This window comes from Onthophagus taurus, chromosome 7 (genome assembly GCF_036711975.1).
Source record: "Onthophagus taurus isolate NC chromosome 7, IU_Otau_3.0, whole genome shotgun sequence".
NCBI lineage: Eukaryota > Metazoa > Arthropoda > Insecta > Coleoptera > Scarabaeidae > Onthophagus > Onthophagus taurus.
This window is the reverse complement of record NC_091972.1, coordinates 5,818,854-5,838,828: the sequence shown is the minus strand read 5'-3', so window position 1 is coordinate 5,838,828 and position 19,975 is coordinate 5,818,854. Positions and strand designations below refer to the sequence as shown.

Below are 19,975 nucleotides of genomic sequence, written 5' to 3'. Positions count from 1 at the left end.
TGATCTTCCGGTGAGATTTCGTGCGAAGAACGAATAATAGACAGAACTAGGTTGCGTAAGATCTGCTTAATCTAACTAAAACCTCTTTGTAGTTGATCTTGAGAGTTATAAAAACTTTGTGTTAATTTAGGTAGTCATTTCTTTTAGTGAGGTAAAAGTTTTTGAACGGGGTCGTATACACTCAAGGAGCGGGACGAATTCAACAATGGCGTTAAATGTCCTCACTAGCCAGACCCATTGTTCTGAATGGGGTTTTATAACCTCGGCTCGATCTTTTCCGAAGAAACCGTTACGCGTCAACGCATAAAACTAAAGAACCCCGTCGAATAATCTATTTGCCTAAGTTCCCTTATGATTAGTATTCATTAAATCGGCCGTCGAGGGCGAGACTGTAAAAGCTAAAGTTTATGACGGGTTGGGCTCGTGCAATTTACCAATTATCCGTCGAGCTTTTGTTCAGATCGCAGGAAATTGTCCGCTCCAGTGAGAGAGTTAAGGCTTGATCCGACGGACTTTATTACCGTCCCCGGTATAAATTTTCAATGAGTGTTTCCAGAAGTGCTAATTATAATAAATCATGTGGAAAAGGACGCGGGGAGGGGCAAGATTTATCTCGGCGCAACGCATTTCAACCTGCAGGAGAAAGTGCAATTTAGCCTCTCTTAACAAGCGACGCATACGGAATAATTGCACCTTTTAAATCGGGCGTTTTCTTTAAATAAATTATTCGTCGTTTCACCTTAAGTGTTCTATATAATACTTGTCTCGTTTATATTATTTAAAACCTAGATCATTAAAACTTAATAATTATGAATGTAGGTCGCGATTTTCGCTCTGTTTGTTTTCTACAATATACATATCTACAACAAAGAGAAAAACGAGAACTAAAATTTTGATGAGAATTAAGACCAAGTTTCTCAAGTTGTTAAGCAAAATAAAATATTTTTTCTTAAAAATACAAAGAATAATAATAGGTGTTTAAAGTTTAATATCCAGATAAGATAGAATAAAAGATAGTCATAACCATTGTACATTGTTCTAATGCTAGAAGCGATTTTGTTCTGTGTTAGATCTAAAATAATCAAGCAGAGACCGCCAGCTACGATTTCTATTGTTCACTTGTAAACAGGAACGGAACAATCGCTTTAATTACAGTCCTGTTTGAAAACGAAGCTGTCCATCGAGTCCATTGCACCGTAATGTGTATCCAATCACCATTCTTATCGCAACTTTCTTTTTTGTGTATATCATCCACTAAAACCGTATTAGATTTCATCATCATATACACACATTCATTAAATCCAATCAACTAACAACTATTGAATTTAAAACCATTCGGTGTTAGTAACACGGTTACAATTCAAAACTTTACCAGCCTTTATTCTAAACAACAGTTTCCTCTTACCGCTTTTCAACTCTCATAAATTACCTCTTTACACTTTTAAGTTTTAGGTTAAGTTTACTTTTCATTAAGAGAACGTCACGTTGATCCGAAGACGTGAACTGTTCTCGATCAGACTGAGGACGATCTTTTCGTAGCCGGATCGGGTTGGTACCCATAGATCAATAAATCTGCGACATCAAAGGTTTCTTTGACAGGACTGAGGTTATTTTTTCGTAAGACGCGAAGACAAACAAATCGCGGACGTAACGCACACGCTCGACTGATGGACACCCGTGTTCTTAGATCGCAGCGGTGCCGTTCTTTTGCTTATGTATCCCATGCACAACGCCTTCTAATGCTATTTAAACCCTCTGCTGGTTAAACGCTCATAAAAGTGGGAGTTAAAGTTTACTTGGAATTTAAATCTTGAAGTCTTCAATCTGTCGACACTTTTGACTCTTCATGTTCAGCATTTAACAAAATTCAACTAAACTCAAACAACTCTTTATATGTAGATGAGTATTCTCTAGAAGAGTTCGAAACAGAATTTACTTTGTGTATAAACTGTTAAGAATATGTTTGTTATAAGGATGTGGAGATATCTACTATATTAAAATATAGCCATGTAAGAAAATTTTGTCGTGGTGTTAATTTTATTAATCAAACTTGGTACACAATTTAATGACCAAATCTTTCAGCTTTTAATATAAGATTGGTTACACCCAAGAGTCGAATCTGAGCATAAATATTCTTTAACGCCTAAATGTTTGGCAACGATCATCATTTTTGTTGCAAAAAATCAGAAATAGAAACAGTTTCTATTATCAATTTAAAATATACTCAGGACAGGAAAAATATCACAAGTAGTTGTATATATGTATAATACAGGGTCCGGCAAAATGATCTCCCACATTTTAAATGCTATTTAAATTTTTTATTTATTAACAAATGACATATGCTATGTCATTTGTTTTTATTAAGTTTTGAAAATTACAGAGTCCAAGTGGCGACCATTTTTTTCGATACATATTCGAAGCTGATTTCTGAAAGTTTCCATCAGTCGAGCAATAATTTGAGGCGATATTTCTGTAATTTCTTGGCGAATTGCTGCTTTCAATTCGTCAATGGTTCGGGGATGGTTTTGAAAAACCTTCGCTTTCAGATAGCCCCAAAGGAAAAAGTTGCAGCCCACCTAACGTCTCCACATAACGAGATTACGTGTCCTGGAAACATTTCCCTTAAAACGTCCATTGTCCTTCTTGTTGTGTGAACCGTAGCTCCATCCTGTTAAAACCACACATCTGGATGTTCAAGTTCTCTAAGTTTTGGTGATCAGCAGTTAACCTTTACGCCTACCTCTTCAAAAAAATAGGGACCCCAAACGCCAAAAGATCCAACAGCACACCAAACAGTAACATGTGGGCTGTGAAGTGGCCTTTCATGGAGCTGCCGCGAATTTTCTGGTGCCCAGTAGCGAAAATTCTGCTTGTTTACACAGTCAGACAAATGGAAATGAGTTTCGTCACTCGTTAACAAAAGAGCATTTTGTGGGTCGTTTTGAAGAACATGCTCTGCTATTTTCCCAATCCCATTCACTAAGTTCTTGCACAATCATCATTTCGTATGGGTGGAATTTTAGATCAGCGTGTAAAATTCTTCTCACAGGACGATCTGACAAACGCAAAGCAGAGGCATGTTTAGCAGCTGAACGAGTAGGAGTGCTTTTCTTACAGCTGCAACATTTTCAGGTGACCAGTTGATTTTCTTTTTAAGGCTGAACCTGTGGCTCTAAAATTTTAAACCCACAACAGTATAGTTTTGCGATTTGGAACCGGATCATGTCTACAAAGCACGAAGTGAGCACCAAAAATTCTTTGCGTCATAATTACTGATTCGTTTCTTTTAATAAATGTTTCGATAAAAATATAATTCAAACTTAATGGATGCAAGGGCAAAAAAGGTAAAAGTGTCACTGATTTTACCTTCACCTTGTAAGGTCAGCAAATATTGAAAGAAGAAATGTTCTAATTCAATACAATATTGTTCAATATAGAATAATAATAATAACTCTCTAAAGGTTTAAGGCAAGTCCAGGTCCTTGATGAACCTTAGTATTGCTCCAAGGTCTTTGTCCGTCATATCAGTAGATGTCAGGCGAACCTTTCCGAAAATTTTGTGTCTTAGGCATCCTCTCGCGACAAATTCACACAGAATATGTTCAACAGTCTCTGATTCATCGTTGCAAAGTCAACAAGTTTGATCATCAGCTTGTCCAATGTTGAAGAGTTGGTATTTTAGGGGCGTATGGCTGGTTAGAAAACCTGAGAGCAACCTTAGGTTCCCTTTGCTGAGGCATAAAACTTCCTGTCTGTGTCCTGGACGTTCTTTCCAGTGCTAGGGTACCTTTGAGTCTTTCCATTGCCTTTCGTGCTTCCGCTCTGGTTATTACAGGATTTTGTACTTCTGGTTCTTCAACATCTTGTTCATCTTGATCCCAATTTTCATTAAGATAAAATTCCAAAATGTCGTCATCATTTTGATCTCCACAAATACTTAAACCACTGTCCACGTTTATGTAATCCCATGCAGTGATCTGATCTTCGCATCTTTTAGTAACAGTCATCTAATGTTCGCATTCTATCGCTGGTTGTTCACGATCTTCATGAAATTCATCATTTCTTCATTTAAATCCAGCTTTTGGAGCAATTAGCAATCGTTTCTCGGTTATTTTAACTTTCCTAGCAAAGCGCATAGCTTGCCATAAATTTATTTCCCGTGGAATTTCAACAACGTGGCGATAAAAAACTTTAAAATGTTGGATAATACCTGGATCCAGTGGTTGCAATTTACAATAATTTTTTTTTGATGATTCATTTTCTTGTCTAAATCCAATAATCAATCCTTAATTAAATTTCCTGAAAATAGTTCTTTCCATTATACAGCTCCGTTCAATAAAAACTCTTTTCTCACAACGAATAGCACTCATAACAAAATTAAATAACTGGTTATAATAGTGAAAATGAGCAGGATTTCTCGTTCTGTTGCAACGTCATAAAACAATCTCAAAATGAGCCATCATCTCCTTTATATTGCAGTAATCTACTGCAAAGTGTTTCTCTTCTACTAATAATGGTCAAACAATCTTTTACGAATCTATCATCAAATCCTAGGAAGATGAGGAGTTGGCACGTAACGAAATAAGAAATTAATAGAGTTAATTTCTAATCCTATGTATAAACGCATAGATTAATTTAATCCATCGATTGAATTAAATCGGTTTCATTTTGATGTTTAGTACCATCTGTTGTGAAGTTTCTCATTTTTTCTTGCTCACCCTGTATAAACAAAATTTTCTAAAATGAAGATATTTCAGTACGATTGTTACGCGTATTAGAAAAATAACTGAGTGATTTTAAACGTTAGATAGTCGATGGAAAAACGTATCACAAACTGCCATTAAAAGTAGATTTAAAATTCAAATCTTTATTGAAATAGCGTGTAACAGACAAATCTCCCTTTGGATTGAATCCAGTTTTAGTAACTTTCCTCTCCGCTTTATGTGCAGAGTTTACCACGGTAAGATAAATTTAACTTTCAATGTATTCCAAGAAATACCATGAAAATACATTAAATTCGTATTCAAATATACTTACTTATTCACCTTAAGGTAGACAACCTAAACAGCGCTTTCTCTCGATGAAACTTTTATAGAATCCTGTAATAGTTTACTTGTTATTTTTTTATTGTGTATAAGAAATGTGTCTTAAATTAACAATTTATGTTTGTTTAACGTTTAATTTTTTTAAAATAACAGGTATGTCTTTTCTAATTTTGTTTAAATTGATTTAATAATATCGTTTTAGATTCGGCATGCATAAAAAATATAACTTGTATTTCTCTTCCCTCGTGTGCACCTTTTATGAAAGTAATTACCAAAGCTCAAAAACCATTAAAATTAGATTTAGTAAAAATATTGCGATCGCAAGAATGCGACTTTGAACTGGGGTACCCAAAAGTATGCTGTAGTAACTCACCGTTTAAACAAAATTATGACAACTCAGATAAAATTAAATTTCCATCGGGAAACGATAAACCAAATACATCTTCTAATAACGCCGAAGTAATTTTACCTTCAACGGAAGAAGCAGAAAAAATTCGCCAAAAGAAAATTGAAGATATGAATAAAGTTTTAATTGAATCGGGAATTATGGATTTTATTGGCTTTGATTTATTTAGAAGAAAGAAAAATGGATATTTATTGTATATGGTAGATGTAGAAATTAGATAATTTATTTATTATTGTTAAATGTGAACGTTTAAAAATTAAACCGTTTTTCGTAACATGTGTTTTTAAAAACCTGTTTAAGCAAAAACGAATTCTAAACATGGCTGTAAGGTAAAATTGTTAAATCTCTTTAATAATAATAATGGTGTGTTTTAATAACATATTAAAACTGTGGAAATGTGGGGTAAAGTTAATATCATATTACTCGTGTTATTGTTATTTACGATTGATTTTTCCATAGAGTTTGGAAAATTTGGTGAGTAAAATAAATTTGATTATTAATTAGTGTAATTGAGTAAGATTATAAATGTTATAATTTTAGATAAAGTTTGTAAAGCTCCGCGAGGAGATACGTGCGTACAAATAAGGAAATGTCCCCTATTCGCGGAATTGCTCAGCAAAACTGATATACCTCGACCACGATATGTCATAAAATTAATAAGAGAACATCAGTGCGGTTTCGTTGGTGAAGTACCAAAAGTATGTTGCTTTCGAAGGATGAATACGTCATCAAAACCAAAAACATCGATCATCCCAATCGGAAGAAGTTATTTTCCGCCTCCTAACGTGACCAACCACACAAATTTACAATTACTTCCAAACAACATCTGCGGTCCAATAAGCCAAGGATACAGAATCACATCTGGTAATGAGACATCACTTGAAGAATTTCCTTGGATGGCTCTTATAGCTTATGAAACTGGTAAAATTAAAATTTACAATAATATAATAACGGATTACTTAAATAATTTTTTTTTAATTTGAAAGGTGAAGGAATTGAATTTCGATGTGGTGGAACTTTAATTAATAAATATTATGTCCTGACAGCAGCACATTGCATTTATAACAATTTAACAATGTGAGTATATATTTTGCATAGATAATTAAATTGTATTAGTCATTTGATCCTTCTGCGAAAAGGCTTCTGAATGATATATCTTGGAATTTAAAGTTAGCGGTTTATTTCTTAAAATATTCAGGTAGTTGTTATTTATCGACGCATTCTTATAATCTCCATAATAATATAACGTTGTGCAATTTGTTGTAACGATTACAGAGTCGGTATAAGACTTGGCGAGCATAACACTGACACAAAATTAGACTGCGATGTAACAGGAAGATGTTCCAAGCCGACACAAGATATTAGACCAAAAGAAATAATGGTTCATCCAAAATATGTCGCTGAAACTTTCGAAAACGATGTTGCTTTAATTAGATTGGCAACGGAAGCAAATATTTCTCAAAGTAACTCAAAAAATTAATTAATAATCATTACTTTAATAATTATAACTTAATTTATTTTTAAGAGAACATTCAACCAATTTGTCTTCCTACCGGGGATCTCTCTATAATGAATCTCGAATGGAAATTTGCGACAGTTTGTGGCTGGGGATTAACAGAAAACGGTTTAAAAAGCAATTTCCTACAAAAAACAACGATTCCTATAATACCGATAGAAAAATGTCGAAAAATGAGTGAAAAATACTATTCAGTGAGTTACGATCAAATTTGTGCCGGCGGTTTTAAAGGGAGAGATTCTTGCGGTGGTGATAGTGGAGGACCTCTTCAAACGGTAGCTAAACACGCCGGAAGATTGAGATATATTCAACATGGAATTGTTTCTTATGGTCCAAAACATTGCGGAACTGATGGTCAACCTGGAGTTTATACAAACGTTGCGTATTATATGGATTGGATTTTAAGTAATATGAAAACGTAAATTTTTAAGTTATTTAAATTATAAATATGTACTTGAATCAATAAATGATACGAAAAAAATCACTATAATAAAATAAATTTCTTTAAAAATCGAAATTGAAGAGTAAGATGAGTCAATGATGTTTTTGGTTAACATTAAAATCGGGTAAAAATTAAACTTAAAAATATACCTAGACAACAATAGGTTTAAGCGACAATAGCTTAAATTTATTGTTGAATAATAACAATATAAGATGCAAATTAATTCAACAACAAAACTGTAAGTAAAACAAAATATTATTGTAATATTTTGTTTGAGTCCTAATATTTTTGTTCCAGTATCTTTTTTGTATAATTAATAAAAAACCCGGTCGAGAAACTGTCGAAAAGTTGTGACTCACCTTATAAGAAAATTATAGCTGCTCCTACAGAACTGAAGTTAAATATATTTATATATTCAAGTAAATAAACAAATAAATGTTAAGTCGGTTATACGAAGCAGTCGACTGCTACCGCAATTAAATCGCAGGTAAAGATTCTCATAAAAATATTCTCAAAAACGAAAATGTTCTCCACTAGAAAATTCCCAGAGGTAATTTTCTCATCGCGCATAGCCACCACCACGCACTCTGTGTTGATCCTGATAAAGTTCAGACGGTTCGGGAATCCCACAGACGTAAATTATTGTTATGTGAAATATGGCAGGGCAGATGCGGGATTAATGGATGGTAAAAACAAAGTTGTGATAAAACCGAAGAATAATGTGTGGAATTCATCTTAATAGAGAAGAACAAATACAAGGGGCAGAGGTAATGGCAGAATTGGCCCTTTATCGATCTAAAGAAGGATTATTTGGAAAATTATATGTTTTAAAATCCGTGTTTTAAAAAACTACATCCGGTTGTATGGTGGAAGGGTCAAGATACTGCCTGCTTCGAGTGCAACAACAGAAAGAAGCTTCATCTACAGCTTTATTCACACTGCGAAAAGAAGAAATTACTGTTTAATACCGCATGATTTTCATTGTTCATTATCAAAGAATTTGTGAGATTAAGAGTATTAAGGGTGTGACATCTGAATCTTTTCTCTAAGTATTACCAATACACTTCTGCTGATCATGCACCAAGTTTTCATTTTCGACCCTTAAAGTTTGTGTTTTCATGTATAACTAGAATTAACACTTTCAGTATCATTACAACTAATATTAGGCCTAAAACTAGAAATACCGTATTTTCTCGAATGTAATCCGCACCTTTTTTACAAATTTTATGTGCTCTAATATCAAATGCGGATTACAATCGGGTGCGGATTAGATTCGCAGTCGTATAGTTGCAATTTGGAAAATAGTAAAATAAAATCAGATTATAACAATAACACTTTATTAAAGCTTTTAGAACGATATTTACATTTTTATGTATCATGTTCTTCCCATATTACGTCATCTTCGGATCAATATAGATCAATTCGGATTATACAAAACTTCTTAAATGATGTTATAATATTGTTTTCAGGGATCGTTTTCCATGTCGCCTACACTCACTGAACAAGTTCAGAAGCTCCTTTAATTGCTCCCGGTTTTGTTAATTCTCGAGTTTGTTAATATACATATACATACACAGGTTGTAGTATGGATGTTATACCACCAGGTATTATTATTATGACAAGAAGTCTAAACAAGGGCAACCAGTCTATGATTAATTAATATCCTTATTTAATAATCCTCCTGGTCTAAGACTCCATACTTGTCTTAATCATTCCATCATCAGCTTTTCCATTATCCATCCTTTTTGTTGTGCCCTAACTAGAACGTCATTCAGGAAGTCTTTCAGATTTCAGAATGGTTTTTTTCCCAGTATTAATAATGACAGCAATTTTTCCCTATCACTCTGCGCATCAATGTTATGCGCAATTTTTCGCAACCACTCGTTTATAAAGAAATTTCCCGCACACCTCTCCTTTCCAGTGTGTAATTATGTGGCATATCCAGATATACTGCCATTTCGTCGGCATTCACAGTTTGAGACAAATTGAAATTTTCTTGAAAATCATTAGGAGCTTTTGGGAAATTGTAGTTCTGCGCCTCAACGATAACACCATTCGGCGCATAAATCCCATAATCCAACCTTTGCTAGTATTAAAAATTTTTTAGTCCCTCCTTTCGTTTTTCTTGAGAGAACTAGAAAACTGCCTCGTCAATTTCATGAAATCGTCTCTTCGTTGGCCCGGTAAATTTTTTGCACGATGCCTCACAGTCTGCAATAGCTACCTTGTCTTTCCGCAACAGCCGCAACGTTACTTTCATTAACAGCAAAAATTGTACTAGCTTTTCGATTTCCTTAACGCTAACTTAATAACATGTCTGCTGTATAGAAGAACCTCTTAGATTTTTGCTACTTTTTTTTATAATTACGCTATTATACGTATAATTAAGCACACACCACGTTCGAGCTACTACGAGGGCAGTATATGAACGGAATTCGTGCTAGGCATTACTATTTATTTTTAAAATTATAATTATTTTCCAATTTTTTCTGGCTTGGTAAATTTAAAGTCTAGTCTAATAAAAACTCGTCGTAAGCAAGGTTTCTTTAGGTGCATCAGCGTCAGTCAACAGAAAAAATATATATTTATGGTTAACAACAAGCATCGCATCGTTTTGGTGTTGTCGAATTGCTCAAAGAAAGATGCGGATTACATTCGCAAACTAAATTTTTTTACCACTATGCATTTTTAAAATCGGGGTGCGGATTAGATTCGAGCGCGGATAAGATTCGAGAAAATACGGTATTCAGCTTTAGCCATATATCTCTCAAGACGGCGAAACCCGAATGTTAGTTCTAATGAAAGTGTATGTGTTAATTCTAGCTATTAGAACTAATACTAGATCTAGTACTAGAAACAATCGAGTTTAGCCATGCGTCTCTTAAGACGGCTAAAGCCGAATATTTCTAGTTCTAGTTTAGTTAGTTCTAATTAACTTGCACTGTTATAAAAATTCAAAAAAGAATTAATACATTTTTATTAATAAATGTTCACTTCAAACTTGTTTCTGAAGATGATTGTAAAATTTTACCTGAATCGTTAAACACTTTTTCAAACAACTTTAAATTAAGAATATTTTAAGTTCATTTAAAAAATTTCAAACATTTTTTATTATTTCCTAGTTGATTAAACAAATTGTTTGAATAACGAGTAAATACAGTTAGCAACAATTATTGTTACTTAGAAAATACAAAGGTTTTGCTAACAAATATTTTTATTTTTTCAGGAACAAATATCTTTGGAAAATTTTTATTTATAGTTACTTGAAAGTAGTGTAATAATAATATGGACAAATAAAAGTTTATAAAAACAATTGTTTTATTTAATCATTTCGAATAAATAAATATCCCACAAAATGGTTTCGTTCAAAGATCCGATACGTATAAATATTTATACATAAATAAATAATAAATTAATAGTAATAAATAATAATATCCATTATATCGTCTTTGTTAATAACAACCAATTTCCAAAGAATTGTTTTGTCCAAATACCCATTTCCTTAGTACGTTCCTTCTTAATCCAAATTTAATTTTTGTCGAAGTATTTAACTATTTTCGATTTTTTCCATTGGATATCCTCATCTTCAAGAATTGTATATGAAATATACCTTTTTCCAGTATCCTTTGAAGATAATTGAGTTCTTCCACCAAAAATTTGAATTATCACAGTCTTCAAAAATCATTTTGATGATAGTTATCGTAAATATCTTCTTCAACCAAGGAAACCAGAACCCATCAAAGATAATAAAGCAGCACGAGGCATTGATGTTCTTATGGATTGTTTGTAAACTAAGTGTGGGTAAAGGGAAATACAAGCTACTTTTATAAGCAAGGCTAAAAGGCGTCGTCCGTGTCGTCACAACGTAATGTTACGCCACGGAATTCCTCCTTCGGCCATCGCCCACTAAGCCGTACACCTTTATACGTCATAAGGCAGGTGGCTGAAAAAAATGAAAAACTTATTAAGCTCTCAGCCAAACAGGTTTCGAAACAGTGTCATGACGTCTGTATTTAATTTGTGGTCAACGGTTTGCAAGAGAATATGAAAAGTGCATCTGGGATATTCTGAAAGAATTTAGGTTTTAATCACAGAATTGACGTAGGTAAATATTTAAAAATAGAAACAGACTCGCTATCAACCGTTGTGGTTCGCACGTAAACAACGCGCTATTATTAGCGGTCATTAATTAATTCCATTCAGACAGACTGGGTCGGAAATATTATTATGCCGCTTTGCGTGTTTTCTCTTGTTTCTAGGTTTTCGTGTATTGGAGTTGCACAATCGTTTCCTTTGTTGCGATTATCTTTGGAGTGCGTCAATTTGTCTGGCGTGGCGGTCGTAAAAATGTGATGATTAATTATTGGTAGCTATTATATTCTGGCGTTATTGGAATTTTCTTTCACGCACACCAGTTAGCTACTAGTGTTTGTTAAGAATTTCTTAAGAAATGTTATATAAAATATTTTTAATTCTTAACGAATACCTACATTTTTTATAATTTCAATGTAATTTTCATCTTGTCGTTAATCGTCTTAATAAATGTTACGAAATTTATTAAAATTTTTAAAACCTTGTTATGTAAAGTAACAACGCCATATTAATTTTTCCTCTTCCAGATGAATTAAACAAAACATATTTAAAATGTGCTAAAAGTTTGAGTTGGATTAAGGTTTGACAATTTTGATCATAATCTAATATTGCAATACTTGTTAAATTGGAAGCTTAAAGCTTCTCATTTGAATAGTGACCATCACTCATGAACTTTATAGGGAAAATTTAGTGGTAAAATAATTTTTGAAGATAACGGTACAATTTTGACATTACAAAAAACAAAAAAAAATTGTTAAGTTTAATCAATCATAAAAAGCTTATATTTGTCGGTCCAGAAGCGAGTTTTATACCATGCTAAAGCTACGATTTTTTTATTAAAATCTTTTATATTTGTTTTCATTAATGTATGTTTACCTTTTGTAAAAGTTTTCTGACGATTTCTACTGATGACGGGCAGGGCCCGAAACCTGGTATAGAAAAATAAATTAAGCATATACATCATCTCAGTATAATTTTATTCAAACCCTACTGAGTATGATTTTTTTCTTTAATATTCAGGCGGGCATGCTCAATTTTATAACATGAAATCGCGGGCGCGTGTCATAAATTGTATGATAAGAGCTTCGCATTAACTTTTTTTAATTATCGAGCTATCGCTTCCTTATTTATGGTAGAGGCCACACGTGGCGTCTTTTTGCAGGAAATACTTTGATACGTTACTTTTAATAAAATACATATTTTGCTAGAGTAAAAATATTTAATTAAATAATTGTTAAAAACATAAAATTAAATCAATGAAATGGATTCACTTTTGAAATCTAACAACATTAACAAACTACATCCAATGTGAATTGGATGAGACAGGTTATATTTGCATTTTGCAGCAGTTCAAAGTTTTTTTTTGTTCAGAATACATAGTTACACGAATACTTTAGCGTTTAATCCTTTCAAATGCATAATATGAAGAGATATATTATAAAAACGAAAATTGTCATAAATTTTCGCGCGCTCGAAGATTAAAACGATATACAGTGTAAAATAGCACCCTCGTAAAATTTGTATTTATTATCCGATTTCGACAATTTTTCTTTTGAATTGTAGACCATAAATAACTGTACATTCGGACAAAGAGTCATATTTTTCTTAGAAAAGCCAAGGCCTACTATTTCACTTTTTAGGTGCTAAAAATGACGAAATCATATTAGGAATTTTTTTAAAAAAATCTGAGTACACCACTGCATTAAGCGCCTTTTGAAATGGGCATATACCAAGTTTCATCAAAAATGGTTGCAAATTAAAACCGTTGCAGATAATTGAAAAATATCATTTTGTATTATCCCATTTAAAATAACAACGTTGGTTGCCATAGCAACGAAACAAAAAACAATACAAACAAGCAAATATCGCCAAAAAATGCGCCATGATTAATAAAGAAACTTGTATTTGAATCAGTTTTCTTTAAAACCACAAATGGCGAAGTTATTGGCTATATTCCAGACATTTGACACACCCTGTATATAAGTATCGTATCTCATTAATTTTTGAGAATTAAGAAATAATTTTTGTACTAAATCAAAGCTTAAAACTTCCCCTCTGTATAGTGAGCACTATTCAAGAACTTTATAGGGAAAATTTAGTGGTAGAATAACTTTTGAAGATAATGTTACAATTTTGATCATAATCTGATATTGCAAAAAAGATGTCAAGTTTAAACAATCATAACAAGCTTATACTTGAAAGTCCAGAAACAAGTTTTATACCATATTAAAGCCTCAACTTTCTTCTTTAAAACGCTATATAACAATTAAATAATTTATTTGAATAATCTTTCGAAAATAAATTATATGTAAGTACTAAATCAAAACAATTTATGGACTTTAAAAATTCGTACCTCATTTAGTTATTAAAATTAAGTAATAATTTTTGTACTAAATGAAAGCTTAAAGCTTCCCCTCTGAATAGTGACCATCATTCAAGAACTTTATAGGGAAAATTTAGTGATAGAATAATTTTTGAAAATAATGTTACAATTCTGACCATATCCTAATATTGCAAAAAAAAGTGTCAAGTTTCAACAATCATAACAAGCTTATACTTGAAAATCCAGAAACAAGTTTTATACCATATTAAAGCCTCAACTTTCTTCTTTAAAGCGATATATAACAATTAATAATTTATTTGAAAAATTCTTCAAAAATAGATTATATTTAAGTATTAAATCAAAATAATTTATGAACTTCAAAAATTCATACCTCATTTATTTCTGAAAATTAAGAAATAATTTTTATACTGAATCAAAACTTAAAGCTTCCCCTCTATATAGTGATCATCACTCAAGAACGTTATAGGGAAAATTTAGTGGTAGAATAATTTTTGAAGACAATGTTACAATTTTGACCATAAACAAAAAGTGTTAAGTTTCAACAATCATAACAACCTTATACTTGAAGGTCCAAAAACGAGTTTTATACCATATTAAAGCCTCAACTTTCTTCTTTAAAACGCTATATAACAATTAAATAATTTATTTGAAAAATCTTTCGAAAATAAATTATATGTAAGTACTAAATCAAAACAATTTATGGACTTTAAAAATTCGTACCTCATTTAGTTATTATAATTAAGTAATAATTTTTGTATTAAATCAAAGCTTAAACCTTCCCCTCTGAATAGTGACCATCATTCAAGAACTTTATGGGGAAAATTTAGTGGTAGAATAATTTTTGAAAATAATGTTACAATTCTGACCATATCCTAATATTGCAAAAAAAAGTGTCAAGTTTCAACAATCATAACAAGCTTATACTTGAAAATCCAGAAATAAGTTTTATACCATATTAAAGCCTCAACTTTCTTTTTTAAAACGATATATAACAATTAAATAATTTGTTTGAAAAATCTTTCGAAAATAAATTATATGTAAGTACTAAATCAAACCAATTTATAGACTTTAAAAATTTTGTATCTAATTTACTTATTATAACTAAGTAATAATTGTTGTACTAAATCAAAGCTTAAACCTTCCCCTCTGAATAGTGACCATCATTCAAGAACTTTATAGGGAAAATTTAGTGATAGAATAATTTTTGAAAATAATGTTACAATTCTGACCATATCCTAATATTGCAAAAAAAAGTGTCAAGTTTCAACAATCATAACAAGCTAATACTTGAAAGACCAGAAACAAGTTTTATACCATATTAAAGCCTCAACTTTCTTCTTTAAAACGATATGTAACAATTAAATAATTTATTTGAAAAATTCTTCAAAAATAAATTATATGTAAGTATTAAATCAAAATAATTTATGAACTTCAAAAATTCGTACCTCATTTATTTCTGAAAATTAAGAAATAATTTTTATACTGAATCAAAACTTAAAGCTTCCCCTCTATATAGTGATCATCACTCAAGAACTTTATAGGGAAAATTTAGTGGTAGAATAATTTTTGAAGACAATGTTACAATTTTGACCATAAACAAAAAGTGTTAAGTTTCAACAATCATAACAACCTTATACTTGAAGGTCCAGAAACGAGTTTTATACCATATTAAAGCCTCAACTTTCTTCTTTAAAACGATATGTAACAATTAAATAATTTATTTGAAAAATTCTTGAAAAATAAATTATATGTACGTATTAAATCAAAATAATTTATGAACTTTAAAAATTCGTACCTCATTTATTTCTGAAAATTAAGAAATAATTTTTATACTGAATCAAAACTTAAAGCTTCCCCTCTATATAGTGATCATCACTCAAGAACTTTATAGGGAAAATTTAGTGGTAGAATAATTTTTGAAGACAATGTTACAATTTTGACCATAAACAAAAAGTGTTAAGTTTCAACAATCATAACAACCTTATGCTTGAAGGTCCAGAAACGAGTTTTATACCATATTAAAGCCTCAACTTTCTTCTTGAAAACGATATGTAACAATTAAATAATTTATTTGAAAAATTCTTCAAAAATAAATTATATGTAAGTATTAAATCAAAATAATTTATGAACTTCAAAAATTCGTACCTCATTTATTTCTGAAAATTAAGAAATAATTTTTATACTGAATCAAAGCTTAAAGCTTCCCCTCTATATAGTGACCATCACTCAAGAACTTTATAGGGAAAATTTAGTGGTAGAATAATTTTTGAAGACAATGTTACAATTTTGACCATAAACAAAAAGTGTTAAGTTTCAACAATCATAACAACCTTATACTTGAAGGTCCAGAAACGAGTTTTATACCATATTAAAGCCTCAACTTTCTTCTTTAAAACGATATGTAACAATTAAATAATTTATTTGAAAAATTCTTGAAAAATAAATTATATGTACGTATTAAATCAAAATAATTTATGAACTTTAAAAATTCGTACCTCATTTATTTCTGAAAATTAAGAAATAATTTTTATACTGAATCAAAACTTAAAGCTTCCTCTCTATATAGTGATCATCACTCAAGAACGTTATAGGGAAAATTTAGTGGTAGAATAATTTTTGAAGACAATGTTACAATTTTGACCATAAACAAAAAGTGTTAAGTTTCAACAATCATAACAACCTTATACTTGAAGGTCCAGAAACGAGTTTTATACCATATTAAAGCCTCAACTTTCTTTTTTAAAACGATATATAACAATTAAATAATTTATTTGAAAAATTCTTCAAAAATAAATTATATGTAAGTATTAAAGCAAAATAATTTATGAACTTTAAAAATTCGTATCTCATTTATTTCTGAAAATTAAGAAATAATTTTTATACTGAATCAAAACTTAAAGCTTCCCCTCTATATAGTGATCATCACACAAGAACTTTATAGGGAAAATTTAGTGGTAGAATAATTTTTGAAGACAATATTACAATTTTGACCATAAACAAAAAGTGTTAAGTTTTAACAATCATAACAAGCTTATACTTGAAAGTCCAGAAACAAGTTTTATACCATATTAAAGCCTCAACTTTCTTCTTTAAAACGATATATAACAATTAAATAATTTATTTGAAAAATTCTTCAAAAATAAATTATATGTAAGTATTAAATCAAAACAATTTATGAACTTCAAAAATTCGTACCTCATTTATTTCTGAAAATTAAGAAATAATTTTTATACTAAATCAAAGCTTAAAGCTTCCCCTCTATATAGTGACCATCACTCAAGAACTTTATAGGGAAAATTTAGTAGTAGAATAATTTTTGAAGACAATGTTACAATTTTGACCATAAACAAAAAGTGTTAAGTTTCAACAATCATAACAACCTTATACTTGAAGGTCCAGAAACGAGTTTTATACCATATTAAAGCCTCAACTTTCTTCTTTAAAACGCTATATAACAATTAAATAATTTATTTGAAAAATCTTTCGAAAATAAATTATATGTAAGTACTAAATCAAAACAATTTATGGACTTTAAAAATTCGTACCTCATTTAGTTATTATAATTAAGTAATAATTTTTGTACTAAATGAAAGCTTAAACCTTCCCCTCTGAATAGTGACCATCATTCAAGAACTTTATAGGGAAAATTTAGTGGTAGAATAATTTTTGAAGACAATGTTACAATTTTGACCATATCATAATATTGTAAAAAAAGTGTCAAGTTTCAACAATCATAACAAGCTAATACTTGAAAGACCAGAAACAAGTTTTATATCATATTAAAGCCTCAACTTTCTTCTTTAAAGCGATATATAACAATTAAATAATTTATTTGAAAAATTCTTCAAAAATAAATTATATGTAAGTATTAAATCAAAATAATTTATGAACTTTAAAAATTCGTACCTCATTTATTTCTGAAAATTAAGAAATAATTTTTATACTGAAACAAAGCGTAAAGCTTCCCCTCTATATAGTGATCATCACTCAAGAACTTTGTAGGGAAAATTTAGTGGTAGAATAATTTTTGAAGACAATGTTACAATTTTGACCATAAACAAAAAGTGTTAAGTTTCAACAATCATAACAACCTTATACTTGAAGGTTCAGAAACGAGTTTTATACCATATTAAAGCCTCAACTTTCTTCTTTAAAACGCTATATAACAATTAAATAATTTATTTGAAAAATCTTTCGAAGATAAATTATATGTAAGTACTAAATCAAAACAATTTATGGACTTTAAAAATTCGTACCTCATTTAGTTATTATAATTAAGTAATAATTTTTGTACTAAATGAAAGCTTAAACCTTCCCCTCTGAATAGTGACCATCATTCAAGAACTTTATAGGGAAAATTTAGTGGTAGAATAATTTTTGAAAATAATGTTACAATTCTGATCATATCCTAATATTGCAAAAAAAAGTGTCAAGTTTCAACAATCATAACAAGCTAATACTTGAAGGTCCAGAAACGAGTTTTATACCATATTAAAGCCTCAACTTTCTTCTTTAAAACGATATGTAACAATAAAATAATTTATTTGAAAAATTCTTCAAAAATAAATTATATGTAAGTATTAAATCAAAATAATTTATGAACTTCAAAAATTCGTACCTCATTTATTTCTGAAAATTAAGAAATAATTTTTATACTGAATCAAAACATAAAGCTTCCCCTCTATATAGTGATCATCACTCAAGAACTTTATAGGGAAAATTTAGTGGTAGAATAATTTTTGAAGACAATGTTACAATTTTGACCATAAACAAAAAGTGTTAAGTTTTAACAGTCATAACAAGCTTATACTTGAAGGTCCAGAAACGAGTTTTATACCATATTAAAGCCTGAACTTTCTTCTTTAAAACGATATGTAACAATTAAATAATTTATTTGAAAAATTCTTCAAAAATAAATTATATGTAAGTATTAAATCAAAATAATTTATGAACTTCAAAAATTCGTACCTCATTTATTTCTGAAAATTAAGAAATAATTTTTATACTGAATCAAAACTTAAAGCTTCCCCTCTATATACTGATCATCACTCAAGAACTTTATAGGGAAAATTTAGTGGTAGAATAATTTTTGAAGACAATGTTACAATTTTGACCACAAACAAAAAGTGTTAAGTTTCAACAATCATAACAACCTTATACTTGAAGGTTCAGAAACGAGTTTTATACCATATTAAAGCCTCAACTTTCTTCTTTAAAACGCTATATAACAATTAAATAATTTATTTGAAAAATCTTTCGAAAATAAATTATATGTAAGTACTAAATCAAAACAATTTATGGACTTTAAAAATTCGTACCTCATTTAGTTATTATAATTAAGTAATAATTTTTGTACTAAATGAAAGCTTAAACCTTCCCCTCTGAATAGTGACCATCATTCAAGAACTTTATAGGGAAAATTTAGTGGTAGAATAATTTTTGAAGACAATGTTACAATTTTGACCATATCATAATATTGTAAAAAAAGTGTCAAGTTTCAACAATCATAACAAGCTAATACTTGAAAGACCAGAAACAAGTTTTATATCATATTAAAGCCTCAACTTTCTTCTTTAAAGCGATATATAACAATTAAATAATTTATTTGAAAAATTCTTCAAAAATAAATTATATGTAAGTATTAAATCAAAATAATTTATGAACTTCAAAAATTCGTACCTCATCTATTTCTGAAAATTAAGAAATAATTTTTATACTGAAACAAAGCGTAAAGCTTCCCCTCTATATAGTGACCATCACTCAAGAACTTTATAGGGAAAATTTAGTGGTAGAATAATTTTTGAAGACAATGTTACAATTTTGACCATAAACAAAAAGTGTTAAGTTTCAACAATCATAACAACCTTATACTTGAAGGTCCAGAAACGAGTTTTATACCATATTAAAGTCTCAACTTTCTTCTTTAAAACGATATATAACAATTAAATAATTTATTTGAAAAATTCTTCAAAAATAAATTATATGTAAGTATTAAATCAAAATAATTTATGAACTTTAAAAATTCGTATCTCATTTATTTCTGAAAATTAAGAAATAATTTTTATACTGAATCAAAACTTAAAGCTTCCCCTCTATATAGTGATCATCACTCAAGAACTTTGTAGGGAAA

The 19,975-nt window shown here is 30.1% G+C and overlaps 2 protein-coding genes across 2 annotated transcripts; both read left to right on the top strand.

The window, feature by feature from the left end:
* The first annotated feature begins 2,454 nt into the window (after positions 1–2,454).
* On the top strand, positions 2,455–5,725 carry LOC139430539 (uncharacterized). The gene is made up of 2 exons (XM_071197663.1): positions 2,455–5,198; positions 5,248–5,725. Exons 1-2 carry the CDS (start codon positions 5,141–5,143, stop codon positions 5,670–5,672), a joined length of 483 nt encoding a protein of 160 aa, XP_071053764.1. The 5' UTR covers positions 2,455–5,140; the 3' UTR covers positions 5,673–5,725.
* A 44-nt stretch (positions 5,726–5,769) lies between these two features.
* Positions 5,770–7,448, top strand: LOC139430536 (CLIP domain-containing serine protease HP8-like). Its single transcript, XM_071197651.1, has 5 exons — positions 5,770–5,925; positions 5,992–6,372; positions 6,438–6,528; positions 6,727–6,914; positions 6,977–7,448. The coding sequence occupies exons 1-5, from the start codon at positions 5,847–5,849 to the stop codon at positions 7,387–7,389; spliced, it is 1,152 nt and encodes a 383-aa protein (XP_071053752.1). The 5' UTR covers positions 5,770–5,846; the 3' UTR covers positions 7,390–7,448.
* Positions 7,449–19,975: the final 12,527 nt, after the last annotated feature.

Bases quoted from the DNA above. Each gene is read 5' to 3' on its own strand.
- LOC139430539 (XM_071197663.1), top strand. From the start codon at position 5,141: ATGTGTCTTAAATTAACAATTTATGTTTGTTTAACGTTTAATTTTTTT. The intron at 5,199-5,247 runs GTATGTCTTTTC...ATATCGTTTTAG, and splicing joins TAATTTTTTTAAAATAACAG to ATTCGGCATGCATAAAAAAT.
- LOC139430536 (XM_071197651.1), top strand. From the start codon at position 5,847: ATGTGGGGTAAAGTTAATATCATATTACTCGTGTTATTGTTATTTACG. The intron at 5,926-5,991 runs GTGAGTAAAATA...TTATAATTTTAG, and splicing joins CATAGAGTTTGGAAAATTTG to ATAAAGTTTGTAAAGCTCCG. The intron at 6,373-6,437 runs GTAAAATTAAAA...TTAATTTGAAAG, and splicing joins TCTTATAGCTTATGAAACTG to GTGAAGGAATTGAATTTCGA.